We start from the raw sequence: 21,282 nt of genomic DNA on the forward strand, positions 1-21,282 counted from the left end.
GGAACSCAACAGCAGTAGTAGACCCACATTTGAGCCACACCAGCCCCACCTGTCCTGGCCTGTGGCCTTCTGCAGGGCAGCAGAGCACAGGGAGTCAGAAGCTGGCGCTGGCCTGTGTTCTGAGAAATAGCATGACAGATTCCTCTGGTGCCTTGTTTCTGCTCCCACAAAAGGATGGCAGCTCTTCTTGTCGGGCCCAGGAAAGCCCTCTGCTCCAAGGAACGCAAGCAGAAGGGCAGACACCATCCCATCCCCACACCACCTCACAGCCAGCCCCAGGGCAGGATCTGGGCAGGCTCCAGGACTACAACCTTCCTGCCCTTAGCTCCAGCAYGGTGCTGATCCAAGCACCACCCCACTAAAGGCGCAGTCTCTTGATATCCTCACTGCGGAAATCGATGCGCAGAGCCAGCACCTGCCGGACCTCGGCGGGAGTGAGGCGCCAGGTGAGCGGRCCCGAGTTTGGACCCCAGTAATCCAGGATCTCTGTCACCTGCAAAAAGAGGGGAGCTGTAGAGAATGACTCAGCACAAGCTGCCCTCACAGGTAAGTTTGAACTCAAGCACCATCAGATATGGGGCAACTTTTCCAGCTTTTCCACACCCTGTAGGGGTGACGAGCTCTGGGCGAGCTCAGTAAAGCCACATGCAGTGCAGCTGGTGCTCCCACAATGCCCCAGCTGAAGCAGACCAAGTGCAGCTCACCCTTTCCAGGTTGAGGATGGTGGCCATCTGGGAAAGACGGGCAAACTTGTCACGGATAGTCCAGGTGGTGACTGTGGTGAGATAGGCAATGAGGGACCGCAGCTCCTTGTCGAACTGCAGACCGCCGAGCTGCAGGCACCAAGGGAGATCTGTTAACTCTCCAAGCAGACCCAGGAGTTGTGTCAAGACACCATTTAAAAGTCAGAGAGAGGCAGGGGGAGGTCTCTGAGCAGGAGGGTCCCAGTCAGACCATTTATTACATGTTTAAGTATGTTCAGACCCACCTTAAAACCCAGCCCCGTTTATTGGTGGTAGTTCTCAGTCCCATCACAAAACCCACCCTCTCCCTGTGGGTGCTAATGTAAAGATGCCCCTAAGTGGGTCACTGGTGGTTGCAGAGCTTCCTTGAGGGTAACATTTGCCTCTGCCCTGCCCCATCCTTTACTGAGGGTTTGCAGTCAAGCCAGACTACAAGGCAGAGGAACGTTTTGCTTACCCTGCTGAAGGTGGATTTGAGCAGCACTTTCTCCAGTTCAATGGCAATGAGACTGGTCATAAGACCAGTGAGGGTATCATAAATCACTGGAGACAGTCCAGCCTGGAAGCAGAAACATGTGTCATTCTTGTCAGGAAAAACTGAGCAGAGGTCCCAAGGCAAGCAGAGCTTACAAATAAGGACTTGCAGGCTTGGCAAGTGGAGAACACCACAGARTTGATCCAGGTATGTAGGGCCTGCAAGCAGGCTTTGAGAATTGCAGAAGGGGGTGAGTGAATCCCTAAGAGCCCTGCAAGGCACTGGAGGACACCTCTGCTTGCCGAGCAAGGAAAGAGCTGGAGGATGCCACATAGAGGTCTGACCAGAGCCTGGCAGGCTGCCATGTCCTTGTCTCACCTTGAACTCTGTCATCTGCTGTTCCAGATTGACGATGAACTGCTGGACCCAGGGATCATTGGCCTCATAGTCGCTGAACTCCTCCTGACAGWGAAATGCAGAAAGGGTTGTTTATGTGGCCTGAGGTAAACCACAGCCAACGGCCCAGAGGACAAGAAGGGAGGTCCCTCCTGAAGCAGCACTTCCTTTCTGTTTTCTCAAGCACCTCTCTAGCCAAATGTCCCTTTCTAGGCTTGGCTGCAGAGCAAGGGAAGGGTATTTTACTGATGCTCTGTGCCAAGGAAACAGCAGATAACAGAGGGGAAGGAAACAGTGGTTGGTCTGACTGTGCTGCTGAGCAGAGGATGGAGAGTGCCCAACTACAGCTGGAAGCAGAGAACACTGAGCCTCACCTCCTCGATGTTGTGGGAGACAGAGAGGAACAGGTTGATCCAGGGCTTCACCTGSGGTTTGATGGCAGTGCTGTTGAGCTCATTGAGACCTTCCTGAGGGAGACGGCAAGAATAGAGTACAGTGAGGCACAAAATCTTAACAATCAGGCTCTCTTAGTGCTGCTTTCCATTCTTAGCTGGGAAAATTGACCCACAGACTTGCACAGGAAACTGAACCCAGGAGTCCCAGATCCCACACTCTTCCGGTACCGGAAGGCTCTGAGAATGCCACGACAACAAGAGGAGAAAGGATGTTGGCCCAGAAACTGCYGTTGTGCTGAACTGTAGCCTGGTCTGAAGGGCTTGTGCTTCTCCACCCCATCCCACACAGCTACAGATCTCCTGTCAGGAGCGAGGCACGTGGGGTAGGAAAAAACACAAACTGCAGCTTTTCTACTCAGCAYCAGCCAGGGCACTGTGACTGAACTCAACTCCCACCTCCAGAGCAGCTTAGCTCAGTAGGAGAATCTAAAAGGAGGATAAAAGCTGCAACCACAGTTAGTTYCTTGAATTAATCATAACCCCAGCACATGCCATCTCCCCTGAGCAGCAGGCTGTCAGCAAAGGCTGTTCTGTCCCCTGTGATGAGAGCTCTCAAAGCCCTCCCCTGCCAGCCACCCCWCTTTGGCTCAGCAAGGTGTCACGAAAGCTCGCTCAGCATGAAACTATGTCGGTACCGATTCTGGCTGGCATTTGATGGAAGTTTTTTACTAAAACTGGCATTTCTGAGCAGGCCCTGCTGGCAATTGTCCTTTTCTGAGGCAAATTCAATGTGTGTGTGACTCAGGCAGCACAGGAGCTTCCTGCTCAGCCTCTGGATTGCTTTGCAACCACTTTTACAACCGCACTAGAGCCAGACTGGAGAGTTTCACTCCTTGTTGATGAGCTCTTTGGTTTCGATATTGACCACAGTCCCCAGGAGGGTTTGCTGGCAGTGCTGAACTGAAGGCATTTGCCTGCCCTAAACTGCAAAACCAAATAAAAAATAGCCTGGCCCCTCTGTGAAGTACAAAGGCAAACCCGGTTCAAAATATTCTCCTTTGCTTGCTTGCKTTCCACAGGAGGTACTAGGTCTTCCTGCTTCTCTCCCTGTTAGAAACTGTGAAATTTTACAACAGCAGGCCCCAGCATGTCACAGGAGACTGGATTTAGGCAGAGAGTCTTCTGCTCCCTGCTGARCAGTATTTGCATTTGGGAAAGAAGGAGAAACCTGAGAAAAGAGCAGCTCTTCTCTACCAACAGTCTGTCTTCAGCATTACTTAGTGAGGCTGCAGACAACTTGACAATGTGCTGTGCCACGAGGGAGAATGGAGGAGATGGAAATGCTATTAATATTTCTTCTCCCAAAACTGCTGAACCAACTGCAACTCCATGCTGAGTGAAGAGAAATGAAGCAACATTCCTTCTGGCTCTGCAGCTTCCAGTGCTTTTTATGCAGCTGCCAGCTGGTGTGGCTGTGTAAATGGGCTGGGGTTGTTTCCGTGCCTCAAAGCTCCCTCCTGCACCCTACCCCGGAGCACTCCTGGAGTCAGACATGGCCCAGCCCTGGGCTGAAGTGATTCCTGCCACAGTTGTCCCTGAAGACACCAGCAGCCAGCAYTGGAAGGCAGGAGTAACTCAGAGAGACCCTCACCTGCAGCAGGTCACGGAATTTGTTGGAGACAGCAGCCATGTCCGAGAGGCAGCTCTCAATCTTGGCCTGTGCTTGCTCACCCCCGAATCCTTGGCTAAGCAGCTTGCTGCAGTCACTCTGTAAGGAAGAGATSCATGAGCAAGCTGCAAATTAATAACCAGTTTTCATCCCTTCATGTTGCCAAGCTCTGGCTGCCCTCCAGTGTGGGGGCTAGGACAAGAGCTCAACGTTTGCTCCTACAAAGACAGAGGCTGCTGGCTCCAGCTGGGGATAGAGAGGGCAGCAAGAAAGGAAGCCAGGGATTGTTGCTCTGCAACAGAGAACTCCAGACTCTCCCTGATGCACATGGTATTCCTGCACCAGGTTGGTCAGGCTGGAGGAACAGGTATTTCTGGCTGCTATCATCAGCCGGAAATTGCTCTGCCAGCTCAAAATTGCTTCCCTAAGGCTGGAGGGCAAAGACCTCAGGAATTCAGGCATATCAAAGTCCAGATGGTTTACTTTACACCCCCCATCCCTGCCAAGGGAGGATATTGCAAATTTGATTCWGGAAAAGCCAGTAAAGAATACAGACCGCACCTCCAAAGTCTTCTTTAGGGTCATGATGTTTTCACTGCAGACTTCTACATTGTTTAAGGTCACCTGAAAAAAAAGCAAACCCAAGCTGGATTAGATGGAATTTCCCAGCACCTCATCCCCAAATCCRTACATTTACACCAATCACTATGGACTGAAATGCAAGTAGTTAAGGGACAGGGTTGCTACTGTGAGATCAAAGCACTGCAGATTCACCAAGGAGCATGAAGCAACTGAGCACATGTGCTGAACCCCCAGCTAGCAGARTTCAAGGCAGTTTACTTCCTTTCCTCGTCATCCTGTCCATGGGATTTGCAGTGAAGCCCCACTTGTTGGTGATGGATGGAAGCCATAATGTACCCCCAACTTTYTGTTGGGGCCAGGACTTCATTATCTGGAGGAAGGTGTGGATGAGATGCTCCCCCTCCACCTCTGTGCAGAGCCTATGAAACACAGGATTGGTGGACATCTCAAAAGAGCACAGACTCTTYCCCAGCCTGGAAGGAACTGTCATCACAGCAGTCCAAGAGGCACTCAGGGAATCACAGGTCTGGTGTGGAAGCTCTACAAACATGAGGTGAGGCAGCAGCATTGACCAGACATCCAAAGGCCAGCCCCCACCACACATGAACAGGTTTTCAAGTTCTCTGAACACAACAGTCACACCAATCCTGTTCCCATTGTCTTTCTCCCCACCCCAACTCATTCTACACCAGAACAGCCACCAAACCCACCAGAAAGGACTGCTTGGCCTCGTCGGTGCTTTCAATGCCTTTGGTGTCGAACTTGCCCTGCTGCAGACTGCTGTGCATGATGTTCACAGCACTGGTCACTCCTCTCTGGAAATCCTGGAAGGTCGTAGCTGGGAAGCCCTGCTTCAGCTTGTTGTATAGAACCTCTCTGTGGGCAAGCAGAACACACCAGGGTTTAGAGCAAATAACTGCAAGCAACAACAGAATAATGCTCTGTGCCAGGGGACAGCACTGTCTGAGCTGTGATCTGAACAAGGTAAGTGGAACTTCACAGGGACAAAAAAAGGCTGGCAAATATCTCCTGACAGCATCTGAAGGCTGAAAGGAAAACTCAACCCTAATATCCTGCCTGCAGTTGCCTGCTGTCTTCAGTCACAGTTCCCCATTCTCACACTGGAATGAAAAACAGCAGGACAATTTCTGCAATCTCACCCTGAGTCATTAAGCAACCCAGAGAACAACATGGGGTGTACCCTCAAGCAGGGTAGGACCCAGTGCTACAAGGCAGCTCCATCTCATAGGGATTTTGGGCCATGAGGTTCCTTTTCCTATTTGTCCTACAGGTGGATCACCACTACTGTGAGGGAAGATGCCCAGATCCAGCTTCCCACACCTGCCACTGCTTCCTACGAGCATCTTCCATGGAGATGACAAGCCAGAGGTTGTCAAAGAGCACAAGGAAGACTATCTGACAACAATGTTTGCAGAACATGAGGTGGAGGCACGTTACAATGAACCTGGTGTATCTTCATTACCTGAAGTCAGACTCCAGTTCAGTGGTGGAGTGGTTGATCATAGCACAGAGACAGTCTATGCTGGAGCTGGACAGAGCACGCCCAATGCATTTCTTCACTATATAAAACACATCATCCACCATGCTGGAGGTGAGCTGGCCCTTCTCGTAGCTATCCATGGCAACAGCCTGCAAAGAAAGCTGTCTCAGTGCCCTGAGCTCCGTGAGCAATGCCACCCCAGCAGTGCTGAGACCAAACTGCCTGTCTGCCCCCTTCACCCTGAGTGGAACTGTGCCCTGTGTGGCTGGCACCACTCAGACTAGTTTGCAGTAGCCCACAGACCTGGAAGATACCTGGGCTATGTCTGGAGCCAAAGTTCAGAATTAACCACTTACTTTTCAAGACTAAGGGAAACAAAAGCCTTTCCCAACAACTGTAGACATGCCATGTATGCATATGGCATCTCTCCCTTGGGATGCTCACCAGAGGACCGAGGAGCACACACAAAGAATCATCGAAGAGGTTTTCCCCTACCTTGTTGACAGTCTCCCTCATGAAGTATTCCTCCATGGTGATGTAGTAGCCAATGAGCTCCTGCATGGTGCAGCTCAACAGACAGTTGTTGAGGAGCTTGTCCAGGTATTTTTGATGCTCTGTGGAACACAAGAGAGAATCATCAGCAGGGACCCAGGGCCAGGAGGCAGCTTCACCAAGTCCCCTTGCTGCCTGTCTCGTGGGTACCCAATGGACAAACACCTGCCAAGCCCAACCTGGAACAAATCACAAGCTTTAACAGTGGAGCTGAAATTGCTCAGCTGGATTTCACAGGTGACAAAAGTGATTTCCAGAGCTATACAGAGTACTTAAGCCTGTTTATCCAGGGTCTCCAACCTTAGGATTTGTGCCTGCAGTGACCAAATGACTCTCCCTCTCTTTGGGSACTTCAGTTTATTATATTCTACAGTAATTCTTAATTTTTCCCTGTTACAGGGAACAACCAGTGCTGAAAACAGGAAGGCCGGGCTACACAATTATCTTCCAGAGTGCTCCCAAAGTGTCTTTGCAGACTCTGTGTCRCTCTGCTCTGCCACTAACTCAGGTATATCTCCATTTCTGGCTTTGATGAGCAGAGCCTATGCATACTGGTACTCAAGGTGTTACCTTGCTTTACCTCTTCTGAGGCCATGGCATCCCCCACCTCAAAATCAGCTATTACTCGTCTCTTGATGAACCTCAAGTAGAGTTCACTGCGAGCRTTCATCAGAGTGACTTCGGTTAAAATAGGGTCAAGCTCCCTGGAAGAAACAGCAAGAATCAAGACAGCAAGACTACAAAGGGAGAGGCACTAATTTAATTCAGTAGTGTGTCCTCTGTTCTCTTACTATGAGATCTATCCTGCCCCTTTCCATCTGTGCCATCGAGTGGCAAAGCTCAGTAGAGTAACTGGTAGTGAAAGAATGCACACACACACAATCAAAATAGCCCCCAAAATCATCTCCAAGGAAATATCTTTACAATATTGCTTTTTTCTCACAAGCTCTACTCCAAGATTTAGCAACACTCCCCCACTTTTTCCTCCACAGATATGAGGACATCCACATCAAAAGCAGTGGTAAGGACTGCAAGACTCAAAGCAAACTGATGTAACTTCAAAATGAGCCCTGTTTTGAGTGGGAGGTTTGACTAAAGATCTTCATCAGTCCTTTCCTACCTCAGTTTTGCTATAATTTCATGTTGCCAGTGTTAGAAATGCCTGGTCCCTGCCATCTCCACATATGTGCTTTTGTGCACAGTTTCATGTGTTTCGCTGAAGAAGAATCTGTTTAAGCTCAACAGCTCAGGAAATGTGAGACAAAAAAGGCATGTTACAATGCAAAGCATAGTGTTGAGATCAGAGATGACTATGAAAAAAAGACTGACACATCAGCTTTTTCATCAGTGTGCATAGAATTTTACAAATCCTGCTTGAAGCTTCATGGTGCACAAGTGGGAGAACATCATCTTTATTTTACAGGTGATAAAGAAAAATATCAGAAAACTGGGATGCATGCAGAGTTACTCAAAGCAAATAGTAACTGGATATTACTGCTGAAATAATAATTATGCAGGCTCACAGACAGATCTTCCTTGAGGAACATAAGTTTTCTTTCAAGGCATGTTTGTAAGTCAGGCAGTCCCAGAAGGGCTGGGTGCACTTTCAAAAGGCCTTGCTTAAGGATTATGTAAATATTTACATTAAAAAGGAGAAGAGGGAGATTGAAAACACTGTGGTTCATTATCAAGAAACTGATGGTACAGAGCTGCTGCAGCAGTAGTGTAGATTAAATAAGACCCAAAAATTTATTCCTGATTCTGTCACAAATTGTCTGCCCAGGGAGCTGCTCATTTTKTGGCCTCCAAGGACKGTACTCTGGCCATGAAAGGGTTGTRGGCACAGGCAGTTTAAGGTCTCAGTCCTTCATGTGCAGTGATATTGCCAGCCCTCCAGGAATGCTTCGAGCCAAGGCTTAGAGGTAATGACTAAGCAAAATAAAACCCCATTACAGAAGCTTCCTTTATAGAAGGGCAGTGAAGGGCACCGAACAATTGGATTTTATGAGTCAATAGGAACAAAGCTTCTGGAAGACTGGGAGAGTTATCTAAATGCTAAGTAGTGTTAATAACAACTCAAGAGTGAAAGGTTAGAGAGCATAAAGAGTTTTTCTTTGTACCTTGGTTCAATCTTCTCTGCAGARGAACTTCTCATCATGCTATTCTGGACTTGCTGGAACTGCAATCACAAAAGAAAGGGGGAATCATCAGTCTTTGCTGATGACTTGGAGTTACCAGCCACTTCTCGTGCTGAAGCCTAGGGAAGTGCTTACTCTGAAGCCTAGGGAAGTGCTTACTCACTAGGGGTGATAGGAATGCTTTGCAGGAAGCATTGCCAGAGAAGGGAACCACATCAGTTCACCTCCTCCTCCAAGGCAGAGCTCATCCTACCAGGCAGGGTGGTGGGATGGGATTTGACCAGAGGCACCAAGGTATGTGACCATGAGAGTTACAGCAGCCCTGCATCTAAGCAGGAACAAGAGAGTGGAGAAGGTGTACAGAAATCACCCTACAAACCTGCACAGCAAAGAGTGCCCAGGATGCATTTACCATGCTCCCAGTGAATCCTCTGCCCCAGAAAGCACAGCTACAGGCCAAACCCCTTCAGCTATCAGGGCAAATATAAAGCAAAGTTTCTCTCAATACACTCAAACTCTTTGCCTCTATGGCAGTGGGAGCCCACAGAGCTGGATGGAGGGCAAGCTGGATGAAGGGCACAGCTGGCTGCATCAGGCACCCTCACACTGCTCTTACCTGCCTGTGATAGTCCCTCTCCTTGATGAACTTGTCCACCACCTTCTCTACCTGCCGGTCACACTCCACCTGCAGGTGCTTGATGAGGGTGTAGAGCCTCCCAGGCCCATAGTAGGTCTCCACAATGGGCTGGTGGGTCTCCACAATGCGAGCAATCCCTGTGGAGAAAAGGGAGAGACTCAACCAGCAGCTTCCAGGGCAGCAGAGCCACACAAGTCCACAGACCAGACCTAACCAAGGATCATTCACTCCACAGGTAAAGAGGGCAAATCTCCTGGAGCAGAAGCCATCTCTCTGTCCCTAATTAGAACTTCTGCCATGCCCTCTGTGCCAGCTTTCCTTCAGCCCAGCAAGATATATGGTATGAAGCTTCCCCAGGACAAAGCCACACGAGCTAAACCTGGCAAGGGACTCAAGAGCCACCCAAACCCAGTCTCAGCTTTCAGCACCTGCCAGGTTACAGGGRAAAATCAGCCTAGGGATGGCTCTTGGGCACACACCTGCTGCAGAGAGCAAACATTAACAAGGAGGCGAGAACTCCTTGGAGGAAAAGCTCATCTCCAAGGAAGTGTGTCTACAATATTGCTTTATTCTCCCAAATGCTTTACTCCCAAAGTTAGCAACACTCCCCCTCTTCTGACACTACTGCCAAGAAAGCTCTGTTGGTGCCAGGCTGGGAGAGTAACTTGGCAGTGGTACAGCCTGGAATTAGAGCAGATTTCATAGAGAAGGTGGTTAATCACGATGGGATCTCAATTACTGTCTCTGGCAACATTCCCACAGARCATTCATATCCCCTTCCCTCCCTTCCTTCTCTCCTTTCAAGCTCCTACGGTGCTTCTTAAGAGCCAGGCCTTGAGGCACCAACAGCTGCTCATCCCTAAGGGATCTGATTTGTTTGTCTGGAGAGCTGCAAGTCCRAAGAAACCTCCAGGGAATACCCATTTGTTTGAGGATGCAAAGAAAAGGAAGAGTTTGATTCCTGGAGGAAGCCAACAAATCCTTTGCAAATCCACTTTGTGTTGGTGCAAGATGTACACAGGAAAACCAGCTTATTATGATGCCCTCTCCTGGCTGGAATAAATCCTGGTAGTTGCATCCCCACCCCTCGAGTGTGACACGTCTGTAGCTCAAAGGGGAATGAGGCATTTTGTGAGCTTAAATTAAAAGCATTTAAATTGATGGACAGTCTCATCATGGACTATTCTCAATCAATCAGGAAAGAGGAAAGGAMCATTACCTTCAAAGAGAAGTGTCAGGGTGTCTGCAAAGATAACAGCAGCTCGACGGTCACTCATGTCTGTCCCCATCACCAACTGCAGGTTCTCTTCTGCTTTGTTGGCCACCTGCATGACAACAGGACCAGTCAGGTGAACACCCCAAGGTATTCTTCATCCCACAGGTCCTCTGTCCTTACTCTAGAGAGCTTTCACTGGCCTTCCTAATGCAAGAGCAATTGCCATTGTTCCTCTTTTGAACAGGAATCCTGTCCTCTCTTGCGGAAAACTCAAGGCTAATGGAAAGGCAGAAACTTGTTCTTCCCTTTCCACACTCATTGTATGAGCTTTAAGCAAGTGCAGAGAGCAAGACACAGAAGGAGAAGTTGGACACCCCTGGGATCTGTATTCASACACCAGAAAGCCCATCCCAGCATGCAAATGCAGAGAAAAACATTAAAAAGGGCAGTGCTATTTTATAAGATTAACAAGCCACCATCAAAATCTCCTTCCACAACATCTGTTGACAAAGACAGCGTTTTGCTTTTCCCCTGGGTTTCACAGGGCCTGTTACCTGCTTGCAGAGGTACTCAGAGAACTTGCTCAGCCCTTCTTCATGTAAGCCTAGCAGAGGAAAGATCTTGAAGAACCGTTCCACCTGGGGCAGGTCTCCCTGCTTCATAGCTGTGTCAAATTTCTCTGTAACAATTGTCTTCAGACGCTGTTCTGCTTCCTGCAGGAGCTTCAGGTTAGCATCAATTATGCCCCCTGGCCAGGAGGAGAGAAAATAAAGGGAAAAGAGACAATACAATGTTAGTACTGTACCAAACACTATTTTTTTCCTAGGAGAGAGACCAGCACTGTGCAGCCCCAAGCTGARAAGGCAGAAGACACACTGGAATTCTTCTACAGGCAAAGACAAACAGGTTTGTGTGTGATCTAATGTTGYGATTTTGCATGGAGGATGACAACACATTGACTGGGATTTTCCTCTTAGGAATCTGGCAATTTACTCCTTTTCCAGTTGCTCTGCTTGGTAGCACACTGTAACAGGAGAACAATTCTCCTTGACAGAGCCTTCTCCCTCACTTCTTCTGGTCTGAACATTTTGTCCTTCCCTTTGTTAGCACCTGAAACACTATTATAGCCATGTGCCAGGAATTTTCCTTTCAATTAATGATAATTCTGATGAAATAACACTTCARAAACATTCTCCTCTAAGTCAGTCTATAAAATACTAAGATCAGTGGCCTGCATTAGATCTTCTAATTTGTCTGTTGGGCTGAGGCTATGTACCATGGGAAATGAGCAGCCTCTGGAAAGGTTTYTCATCAGCATCTCCTCACAAACAGTGCTTACCTTCCTTGCCCTGACGACTGAGCTCAATCACTGACTTGTCCAGAGACAGATARCGATGGATATGAGCTGCTGCTTGTTCATAGTCTTCATTTCTCAAGGCTGTCTGAACTCCATCCATGCAGAACTTCAGGTCAAGGATGTCATCAGCTCTCTGAATGGCCTGATAGAGTCGGTTCTGCAAGAAAGGCAACCAGTAATGCTTCCAGCTGCAGGATGGGGCAGGGAAAGGGAATTGTGACAAGACAGTAGGAGGGGGGAGAAAAGAAATAGCCTGAAACAATACTTCTCTACACAATAAAACTACTACGTAAGCAAAAATCCCACACTACTTAAAAAGTCCTAAGACCACTGGCTCCACAAGAGGAATGGCATTTGTCAAATCAGAGGCCACACTCCTCTGTAACAAACARGCAGAGACCACAGACACCACCACATGTTATCTGTTCGACATGACCAGATGTGCTGAGTGCAGGCATCAGCACCCCTCAGCCTGTCCCTGGACAAGGAATAGAACAGCCCAGATTCCTGACCTGGCCTGGGTCACGTGGACCATCTCTGCTGTCCTCAGTGCTGCRTTGGCAAGAGCACCAGTGAGTACTRCCCTCACCTTATTCAGGGTATTCTACCAGGAGCTATGTTTACAGATGTGGATGCTGGAGAACCACCTGCTATAYACAGGAGCATCCCTGGAAGTGTTCAAGGCCAGACTGGATGGGGCTCTGAGCACCCTGGTGCTAGTGAAAAGTGTCCCTGTCCACAGCAGGAGAGTTGGGAATGAGATGAGCTTTAAGCTCCCTTCCAGCCCAAACCATTCGATGATTCTATATTTATTCTATATTTATTCTATATTTATTCTATATTTATTCTATATTTATTCTATATTTATTCTTGCACCATGCAATATCCAGGAGCCCAGAAGGACATAGCTAAAATAAAGAACAAAGCAGTTTCCAGCCCACGTGCCCACTAAAGGAAGGACACACCTGCTGTGCTGTGAGCACAGAACACACAGCTTGGTGGTGACAAATCCCAGCCTCCCTCAGTCCAGTTACCTTGGCAAGGTCGAGCTGACGGACTTTACTGCTGACATTCTCAGCCAGGTTGCAGGTGAAGGTGATCATCCCTGCCAGCTGCTGGGCATCCCCCTCGATCAGCTGCAGATTGGGGCTGGGAACACACGTGAACTGAGCGTGAGATGCACACATTACCCAGCCTGATAGTGTGCAACAGCAGGATGGCTTTTCCTCCAAACACAGCTGGCCCTGTCATAACATTCTCTCTCATTTCACTCCCTTCCTCTGGGAGCAAAGCAGGAGGAAGGAACTGATTGCTTTGGGAGAGGCTGCACAGATCGACTGTGCCTTGCTACCACACATGGCATGAACAAACYACTGGGCCTTTATAACATTCTCCTCATCTGAAGTGGAGGTGAAGTCTGTAAACCTGTTCTCYGAGCATCTACYAGACACAAGGCCACTTAAGATGACTTTCCAGCTGCCTGCACAAAGTTCACCATGAACAGGTGGTAATATTTGTTCACATCTGTAGACAACCTGACACAAACAACTGATCCAAGCCTTTCTGCTGAAACCTGGCAGTCTGTGAGGTGACTTTCAAAAAGCTCAGCTTATACCAAAATGGGTCAGTTTGGGTGAGGGCACAGCTGTCAGTGCTGCTGAGAAGAGCTGGGCACCTGAGGATGAGGATCCAGCTGCTGTTCCCTACCACAAACAGATTTAAGGTCTGACATTTTCTGACAATGGATGTGCTTCCCCTCCAACACTGAAARGAATATCTGGGTCATGCAGCAAGGAGAAGGAAGGGGAGGGTGTGGGAATCACTAACCCCATGCGATGAAGAGCAACCATCTTGTTCTCTATAGTGCTTTGCTGCTCCAGGAGGGCATCCAGCTCTTCCTGCACGACTTTCTGGGGAAAAAAAAAAAAAAAAAAGAAAAGATGAATGAAGTATTATGTGACTTCAGCTCTCCTGCAGGTCAGCAATTTATGACAAGCCAAGGAGCTTGGATAGAGCTAGCAAGGCATTAGTGCTTTCAATGCCTCACATGATAAATAAATCTTTCCTAAGGTCTCGTTTTAATCCTCTAAATCTTCATGGTTTTGCCATTTGAAAGCATGGGGTTTATAATCCTCATCACACCACTTTTAAGTTAGATAACCCACAAACTCCTCCCCTAGCCGGGCTTCTAGGGTATGAGAGTCCAGAATCTCCAGGATGCTCGCGATTCAGGGATCCGCGGAGGCGACACCGACCCCCGGCCGGGCCCCAGGGGTGGCTGATTCCATACTAAACATCCCTAGAGAGTATCCAGCAATGAGGRGCACAGTGACAGCGAGGCATCCTCTCTCCGGGGCCCCGCTGCCTCCCGTGCCCGGCCCCACGCACCTCCTCCTCACACAGCCGGCTGTAGGCGGCCTCCARGTCCGCCAGGTCGGTCAGCGACTGGATGCGCTCCATGGACAGGGCGGAGGCGGCGGGTCCGCCGCTTTCCCCCGGCAGCGCCTTCGGTCCCGGCGCCGTGGCCGCCGCCATCTTGGGGCGCAGCTGACGCGGCCSGTACCGCCGTGAGGCCCGGCGGGGCTGTCCAAAGCGGTGCCTGAGCYTTGGCACCACTCGTGTCCMCCCGGCAGCCAGAGAAGCTAACGCYCCTCCGCATCTCTATGCYAGAAGGCGGCTGRAGGTTTTTTGGGGGGACTCTTGGTGCAGGGAACAGCTGCCATAGCTCCGTAATTATTCAGGCACCGCTTTGGGCAGCCTGCCCTCCCTGCACGGCGCGCACGCGCGCGCGCCGGAGCAGTAGAAAGGCCCGTGGAGAAGGCGCGGGAGGGCAGCGCGCAGGCGCGGCGCTGATGGCGGAGGAGGCCGGGGGCGCGCCCGCCTAGGCCGGAGCAGCATCCGCCGCCATCCGCACGGTGAGCGCAGCTCCGCCCGCTCGGTGGTGGCTCCGCGGCCGGAACGCGCAGGGCGGGCCGCTGATTTGGGGCCGGGGGAGCTTCCCGGACCCTTTCGGGCCTGGGCTGTGTGGGGGCGGCCGGGCCGGGCAGTGACCTGTGTTCGGTTCCCGAAGCGAGCGCTCCGCAAGCGCGGGGAGCCCGCCCGGGGCGCGGGACGGKGCTGATTTCTCGTCTTGCTGGAGCCTCGGCAAGGCTGAGGGCCAGTTTCCTTGGCCCGGGGCGGTCGGTGGATGCTGAGGTTCCCTCCCGCCTCAGTCTCGCCGAGCGGACTCGGCCCTGAGCAGCTGCGGGTGGCTGCACTGCTGTTCAGTGAAACTACGGCGTAAAGGACATGTAACGGTGCGGGGTTGCGGGAGGGATTCCCTAACTTTGTTTGGTTTCTGAACAACTAAAGCCGTAAGTAATTAGCAGTAATTAAAGGGAGTCCTGCTCAGCCGCCCGGCAATAAGGAGCTCAGCTGGCACTCGGCAGCCGGGACACCTCGGGAGAGCTCTTTTGCCTCGTTGCGCTAATTAATACCAGGTAGCGGGGTCGTCGGTCTCCTGGTGTAAAGTAATCCGTGCACACATAGGTGGGCAGCGGTTCTTTCTGTGCTGGACGAAGGGCTTTGCTTTTGAGAAATTTATATTTTTGTTCTACTTGTTTCAGAGTTAGTGGAGCTACAATAAGGTGAAGCAAACCCGTTGCCAACATGTTTCTGTACAACCTGACATTGCAGCGTGCCACAGGCATTAGCTTTGCTATCCATGGCAATTTCTCAGGTAATCTTTTCCTCCTTTCAAATGTCTTGATTTGAGCTTTTTTTGGATAGTACAAGAAAATAGAAGGGTTTTACAGTTTGCTTTTGTACATCTGTTGGTTTGTTTTTTTTTTTGCTGGTACATCATTTGCTTTTGAGTGTTATTTGAGCCATTGTAACTTGCGGAAAGATTGGGAGAAGTTTGGTGTGATTATCTGTCTGTTTTATCTATAGATAGGTGTGTTTTATCTCTAGATTTAATTGAATATTTCAGTCAATTTTTTGGTCTGTTAAAAGATGTTCAAACGATAGTGGTACCTAATGTGGTGAATAAGTTTCTTTGAATTTCTCCATGGTAATCCTAAAACTGGTATCTAGTAGTCCGTCTTCCCTTGTAGCGCTTCTTGAAGTTGTGTGTTGTGCTCTGTTGTTGCTGACTTGTGCTCATATTTTGTGTTCTTCAGGAACCAAACAACAAGAAATTGTTGTTTCCCGGGGCAAGATCCTGGAGTTACTCCGCCCTGATCCCAACACTGGGAAGGTTCACACTTTGCTAACCGTGGAAGTGTTTGGAGTCATCCGCTCCCTCATGGCCTTTAGGCTGACAGGGGGCACCAAAGAYTACATCGTGGTGGGCAGCGATTCGGGGCGCATTGTCATCCTGGAGTACCAGCCCTCCAAGAACGTGTTTGAGAAGATCCATCAGGAAACCTTTGGCAAGAGTGGATGTCGCAGAATCGTTCCAGGCCAGTACTTGGCTGTGGATCCAAAGGGCCGTGCTGTCATGATCAGTAAGTCACTCTGTCAGTTTGCATTCTTCAAATGTTTTTTTTATCTTCTGTCTTGTGGATTTTTTTTGTAGAGCAAGTTTCTGCCGGGTATAATTGGAAGTGTTTCTCAGGGAGTGTTTTAGGCATTGAGTTGTGTCAAGGAGAATGCAGGCAAAATAGTTCCTTGATGCTGATGGAATTGCACAAATAAATGTTAATTCTGGGCCAAAACAAGATGGAAAGACACCAGTTTGCTTAGCAGTGCACAGGGCCCTGAACTGTGATCTGTGGGAGAGAAGATGGGATTACAGGCAGCAGTGTTGCAGTGTAGCCAGTCATTTTCCACGGCCTGAAATGATGTTCTGCGTTCATGTCTCTTCTCTGAGATGTGTCATGAAGACAGCCAGATGCATTTCTGATCAGGCTTCATAGGTGAGGGACACTTGGAAGAATTTTTTTGTAAGATTTAGCATGAGGTGTGTGGCRCTTTCTCAGTTTGCTGAAGGCAGCTCTGTGCAGTGCTGATGGTAGTCTACCAGTTCGTTTTTCTGTTGGGAATATCAATAAATGATACTGTTTCTTTTCTAACATTTTCATGAGTGAGAAGGCAGCACAGTCTCAGCTGTGCCATTCACATTGATATTTGAGTGATGTTTGTTGTGGATGCTGTGTGTCAGGCAAGGATGTGTTTTCTTAGTTAAAATATTTCTGTGGAAAAGTTGTTGACTTTAAATAGCAGAACATCTGTCTGCTTATTTTCATTTGTCTTTGCTTCCTTTGCATGCTGTTATCTCTTGTGTGGTGCAATGAGTCAGTAGATCTGCCTCAAGCCATTGTAGATGGAATACTGGGCCTGGTGAATGTAGCTCAAAGAGTTAGGCTTTGGAGGGCTGAAGCTGTCATTTTGTTCTTGCAACCTGAAAGATTTAATAAGAGATATTTGTGGTTAATTGGTGGCACAGAGAGAAGCACCAGTGGTGAACTTCAGCTGAAGTAATGCTGACATTCTCTCATGAAGTTACACCTTGATTTTGGGCTGTGGGTATGGTCAGATTTGATCAAGTGATGGCTTCACATGCTRTTGTTGTTTCTTGCAGGTGCCATTGAAAAGCAGAAGCTGGTGTATATCCTGAACAGAGATGCTGCTGCTCGACTCACCATTTCCTCCCCACTGGAAGCCCACAAGGCCAATACCTTGGTCTATCATGTGGTGGGAGTCGATGTGGGATTTGAAAACCCAATGTTTGCTTGTCTGGAAATGGATTATGAGGTGGGAACTTGATCTCCCTTTGCTGTCTTTTGAGCTTTTTTGTTCTTCTCCTGTTCTTCATCTGTCATTGGGAAACATCGGCTGCTTTTGCTGTCTGAGAGAGTTTTCATTTTTCACAAGCTTACTGGCGTTTTGTCGTGCCTTCAGTCAGAATGTGTAGGTCTGTTCTGTCTTTATGGTTCTTTTTGCTCCTCAACTGAAAATGTACCTATTTTCTTGGTCTGAACTCTTGTGCAGCTTCCAGCAGGTCTTTTGGCTTTCATTCTGTTGTTACTCAAAACTGTTTCCCCACACATCATCTTTGCTCCTTCTTTTAATATTTTCATTGAAAGGCACCTCCATATGTTCTGTTTTAGGAAGCAGACAATGATCCAACAGGAGAAGCTGCAGCCAACACACAACAGACATTGACGTTTTATGAACTGGACTTGGGTTTGAATCACGTTGTCAGGAAATACAGTGAACCCCTGGAAGAGCATGGCAACTTCCTCATAACAGGTACTGCTCACAAAGTCATTTTCTCTCGGATCTACTTGGTTCCCGTTCCCCAAGGAAATGCAGACACTACTCTTTATATCTTAGGAGTTGTTTCAATTGTAGTCTGAGCTATTAGTATAAATTAATTGACCTCAGAGTCTGGTAATGARGGGTAGTTCACACATGGAAATATGCAAGAATTCATAGAAACAGCTGCAGTTTGAGAGTGCTCCTGAAATTAGCTGGTACCAATGCAAAAGGATTCAGTTTTAGGTAATGTATAGGTGCTGCTGTTTTCTATTGCGTGGGATTCTATTAGCTAAAGGCAGTAGATGAATCCATGGACTAAAAACCCACCTTGAGRGCTTGGATGCAAAGCCAGTATAACACCTTCAACCAGGGAAACTGCTGTAGGTTCCTCTCCAAGCACGAAAGATGGTGAACTAGGAGAGCATTTTAGTATGCTTGTCMTGTTGCATCTCCTGTAGGCAGCTGTCAGAGAGAYGCCAAATACTGTGCTGAATCTATTTTGATGATATMTTTTGTTGTGCTGGGATCTCAGTARATGCATTTTTAAAATCGTACTCTAAAGGTGAAAGATTCATCAGAAAACCATCTCATGGATGTTTCTGACAGCAAACAAATGTGCCAGGAACCGAAGGGTTGTGTTTAACTAACAAGTTGCTAGTGTGGTATTTTGGGCATGTCATGGCTTTCTAGACAAGAATAAGCCAGGGAGGATTTTTCAGTTTTTCTGAAGCTGTATCCTTCCTGGTCCCTTGGTTCCATCTGCCCTGTTCTCATGCTGGCACAAGCAGCTGTACTCAGTCTTTTGTGTTCTTTTTCAGTGAGAGCAGATTCATATATACGGGGTGATAGCACTGGAAACTRCATTGCTTTATAGAAAACCAAATGTTCTTCAGGCACTAAGTCGGATATCTGGTAAAGGCTTTTCTCCTTACACTTCTTTTTCAGTTCCCGGTGGTTCTGATGGCCCCAGTGGAGTGCTGATCTGTTCTGAGAACTATATTACTTACAAAAACTTTGGTGACCAGCCTGATATCAGATGCCCAATTCCCAGGAGACGGGTGAGAATTTTTTAAGATTMTGAATGCTTGGAATTTGACTTTTGAGGTTAAGGGCACCAGGAAGATTTAAAAAAAAAAAAAACAAAAAAGAGTTAATAATGTGTTGTTGGCTTATCTACCTTGCTGGCTGTGTGTTATCTGGGAGGGAGGATGTAGGTTGGCGTAGCCTGAAGTGATGAGTGTGGTTCATGTCTCTTCTCTGAGATTCACACTGGAGATACTCCAAAGACTCTGATCAGGCAGCATTGTCAGTGTAAGATAGGRTTACTTGAGATGGTGAGTCACAGTGGGTTTTGTAGATGCAGGTGAATTCAGCAGCTGCTCTGTGGCATCTGATGCTGCTTCCTCTTCCTTTGGTATTGGGAATTACATGCTTTGGCAGTGCTGCTGAAGTGTTCAAAACCAGCTGTGTGTGGGTTGCAGCTCTTTCCTCTGTTTTTGGTTTTGGTATGTGAGCATTGCCTGGAGAGAAGAGTAAAAAAGATGAGGGATGATGCTGAGGCACAGTGTCCCACAATGTATTTCGTTCTGTGGCAGAGATGTACCAAGGGTGACTGTGGGTATAACGAAAGGATGTGCTTTGTGTTAAAAGCCTCCTTGCATACTGTGACCTCTTCAGGTACCTGTGAAATGGGAATAGCTCAGTCAGTGAAATCACATCTGTGCTTGTCAGCTAATTGCACCAATGACCTCCACTCTCTTTCCTGACAGAATGACTTGGATGACCCAGAGAGAGGTATGATTTTTGTCTGCTCTGCTACRCATAAGACCAAGTCCATGTTCTTCTTCCTGGCCCAGACAGAACAGGGAGACATCTTCAAAATTACTCTGGAGACTGATGAAGACATGGTAAGCATCACATGAATGCAAAAGAGAGGAATCCTTAGTCAATTACTTTCTCTAAGTGATGAATATTTAGTGTTGTGGGTTTGTCTGTGTGAGGGCATATGTTTTATATGATTTGTAATACAGTTAAGACTGGTCACAACTATGGAGTACTTCTCATGAAGAGACGCAGGGCAAAGTTTGTAAAATCCTGTGAGGATTATGCTGCAGAGCCACTGGAATGTGTTTCGCATGTTTTGCAGGTGATCTTTTCTTTAAAAGGTGTAAACTGGTTCATGAACCTGCTGGAGAGTATTTCAGTAACTAATTCTGTGCAGCTTAGTTTCCCTGGATTTCATCAAGTGCCCTTTAGTCTCTCAATTGAATATTTGCATGCTGCAGTCAATATTTTTGCAAATTGAGATAGCTAGCTTGGTRCAGCTGTTCTGTGAGTTGAAATAACAGGCTTGCAGTGGCTTGCTGCTCCTTATTTTAGTGTTAGGCTCTGAAAAAATCTCTGCAGTGTATTAACGGTTTTTTTTAGTAAATGTTGAATGTTAATTTTTCCTTCTTTTAAACATGCCAAATTTGGTACAGGGGATGGTTGTGAAGCAGGCACCAAGCCTGCCAGAGYTCAAGGAATGTTTGGACAATGATCTCAGACACATGGTGTGATTTTTGGGGTTGTTCTCTGGAGAGCCAGGACTTGATAATYYTTGTGGGTCCATTCCAACTTGGGATACTCTGTGATTCTGTGATGTTCCAGTGGCTAAAGATTCTTCTTGGATGTTTCACCAACAGCTGTGGTTGAATTTGATGTTTGTGACCATATCAGATACAGAAATTTGCTCAGGACAGTTACTTTTCACACATTGGAGAATGGCTGGTGTTCAGTGAAGCCAATTTCTCTTAGGCAGCTTGCTATTTTTGCAGCTTTTGTTTTCCAAACTGACTCAGTATTACAAGAGGCAGAAAGTCTTGGCATAAAACARGCAGCCTGGCTTGTGTGTTCAAACAGTCTGTTGGATTTTGTGATTTATAACCTGGTGCCCCAAACTACTGATGTGTTAAGCCTGGCTCCCTCTTGCTTCATTTTTTGGCGAAGATAGCTAGGGAGTTTTGGTTTTTTTATTAAATTGCACATGTGAAGCTGCAGTACTTAATCATCAGTCATGTCTTCATCTGCTTTCAGGTAACAGAGATTCGACTGAAATACTTTGAYACTGTTCCTGTTGCTGCTGCCATGTGCGTGCTGAAAACGGGGTTTCTCTTTGTGGCATCTGAATTTGGAAACCAGTGAGTAAATAATTTTACGTCAGTGTTTTTCCCCTGCAACAGACTGGTTCTGTTCAGACCTGCAAGATGACCCTTGAACTTACTGTGCATAGAAAGAAAACACCTCTGATTAAATGGATAAATTAGTGCTTTGTTTGCAGGGCTTGGGAAGAATGGTTGGATTAGACTATGAATGGGGGAATTTTCCTTGTTGTTTGAA

The 21,282-nt window shown here is 47.8% G+C and overlaps 2 protein-coding genes and 2 non-coding genes across 4 annotated transcripts in view; 3 read left to right on the forward strand and 1 right to left on the reverse strand.

Annotated features, from left to right (window-relative positions):
* Positions 1-134: 134 nt before the first annotated feature.
* On the reverse strand, positions 135-14,223 carry COG4 (component of oligomeric golgi complex 4). Its single transcript, XM_057376470.1, has 19 exons — positions 14,050-14,223; positions 13,489-13,571; positions 12,696-12,810; positions 11,644-11,818; positions 10,859-11,052; positions 10,308-10,413; positions 9,068-9,225; positions 8,434-8,492; positions 6,884-7,017; positions 6,257-6,375; positions 5,744-5,910; positions 4,971-5,136; positions 4,240-4,302; positions 3,661-3,777; positions 1,989-2,081; positions 1,597-1,680; positions 1,201-1,302; positions 705-833; positions 135-493 (listed from the first exon to the last, which is right to left on the reverse strand). The coding sequence occupies exons 1-19, from the start codon at positions 14,194-14,196 to the stop codon at positions 359-361; spliced, it is 2,346 nt and encodes a 781-aa protein (XP_057232453.1). The 5' UTR covers positions 14,197-14,223; the 3' UTR covers positions 135-358.
* A 250-nt stretch (positions 14,224-14,473) lies between these two features.
* The window catches only part of SF3B3 (splicing factor 3b subunit 3), a 29,226-nt gene continuing 22,417 nt past the window's right edge, over positions 14,474-21,282 (forward strand). The window contains exons 1-8 of the mRNA XM_057376408.1: positions 14,474-14,576; positions 15,267-15,379; positions 15,822-16,148; positions 17,225-17,397; positions 17,754-17,895; positions 18,850-18,962; positions 19,674-19,811; positions 20,980-21,083. Coding sequence (XP_057232391.1) covers positions 15,310-15,379; positions 15,822-16,148; positions 17,225-17,397; positions 17,754-17,895; positions 18,850-18,962; positions 19,674-19,811; positions 20,980-21,083 — 1,067 coding nt within the window. The 5' untranslated portion in view covers positions 14,474-14,576; positions 15,267-15,309. The remainder of the gene's footprint in view (positions 14,577-15,266; positions 15,380-15,821; positions 16,149-17,224; positions 17,398-17,753; positions 17,896-18,849; positions 18,963-19,673; positions 19,812-20,979; positions 21,084-21,282) is intronic.
* On the forward strand, positions 16,473-16,554 carry LOC130579587 (small nucleolar RNA SNORD111). The gene has a single exon (XR_008966020.1). It is a non-coding gene; the product is annotated as a small nucleolar RNA SNORD111 (small nucleolar RNA).
* Positions 19,126-19,205, forward strand: LOC130579586 (small nucleolar RNA SNORD111). Its single transcript, XR_008966019.1, has one exon. It is a non-coding gene; the product is annotated as a small nucleolar RNA SNORD111 (small nucleolar RNA).

The sequence above is a fragment of the Malurus melanocephalus genome, unplaced genomic scaffold, assembly GCF_030028575.1.
Source record: "Malurus melanocephalus ecotype Western Australia unplaced genomic scaffold, MMel_1.1 scaffold_279, whole genome shotgun sequence".
Lineage (NCBI taxonomy): Eukaryota > Metazoa > Chordata > Aves > Passeriformes > Maluridae > Malurus > Malurus melanocephalus.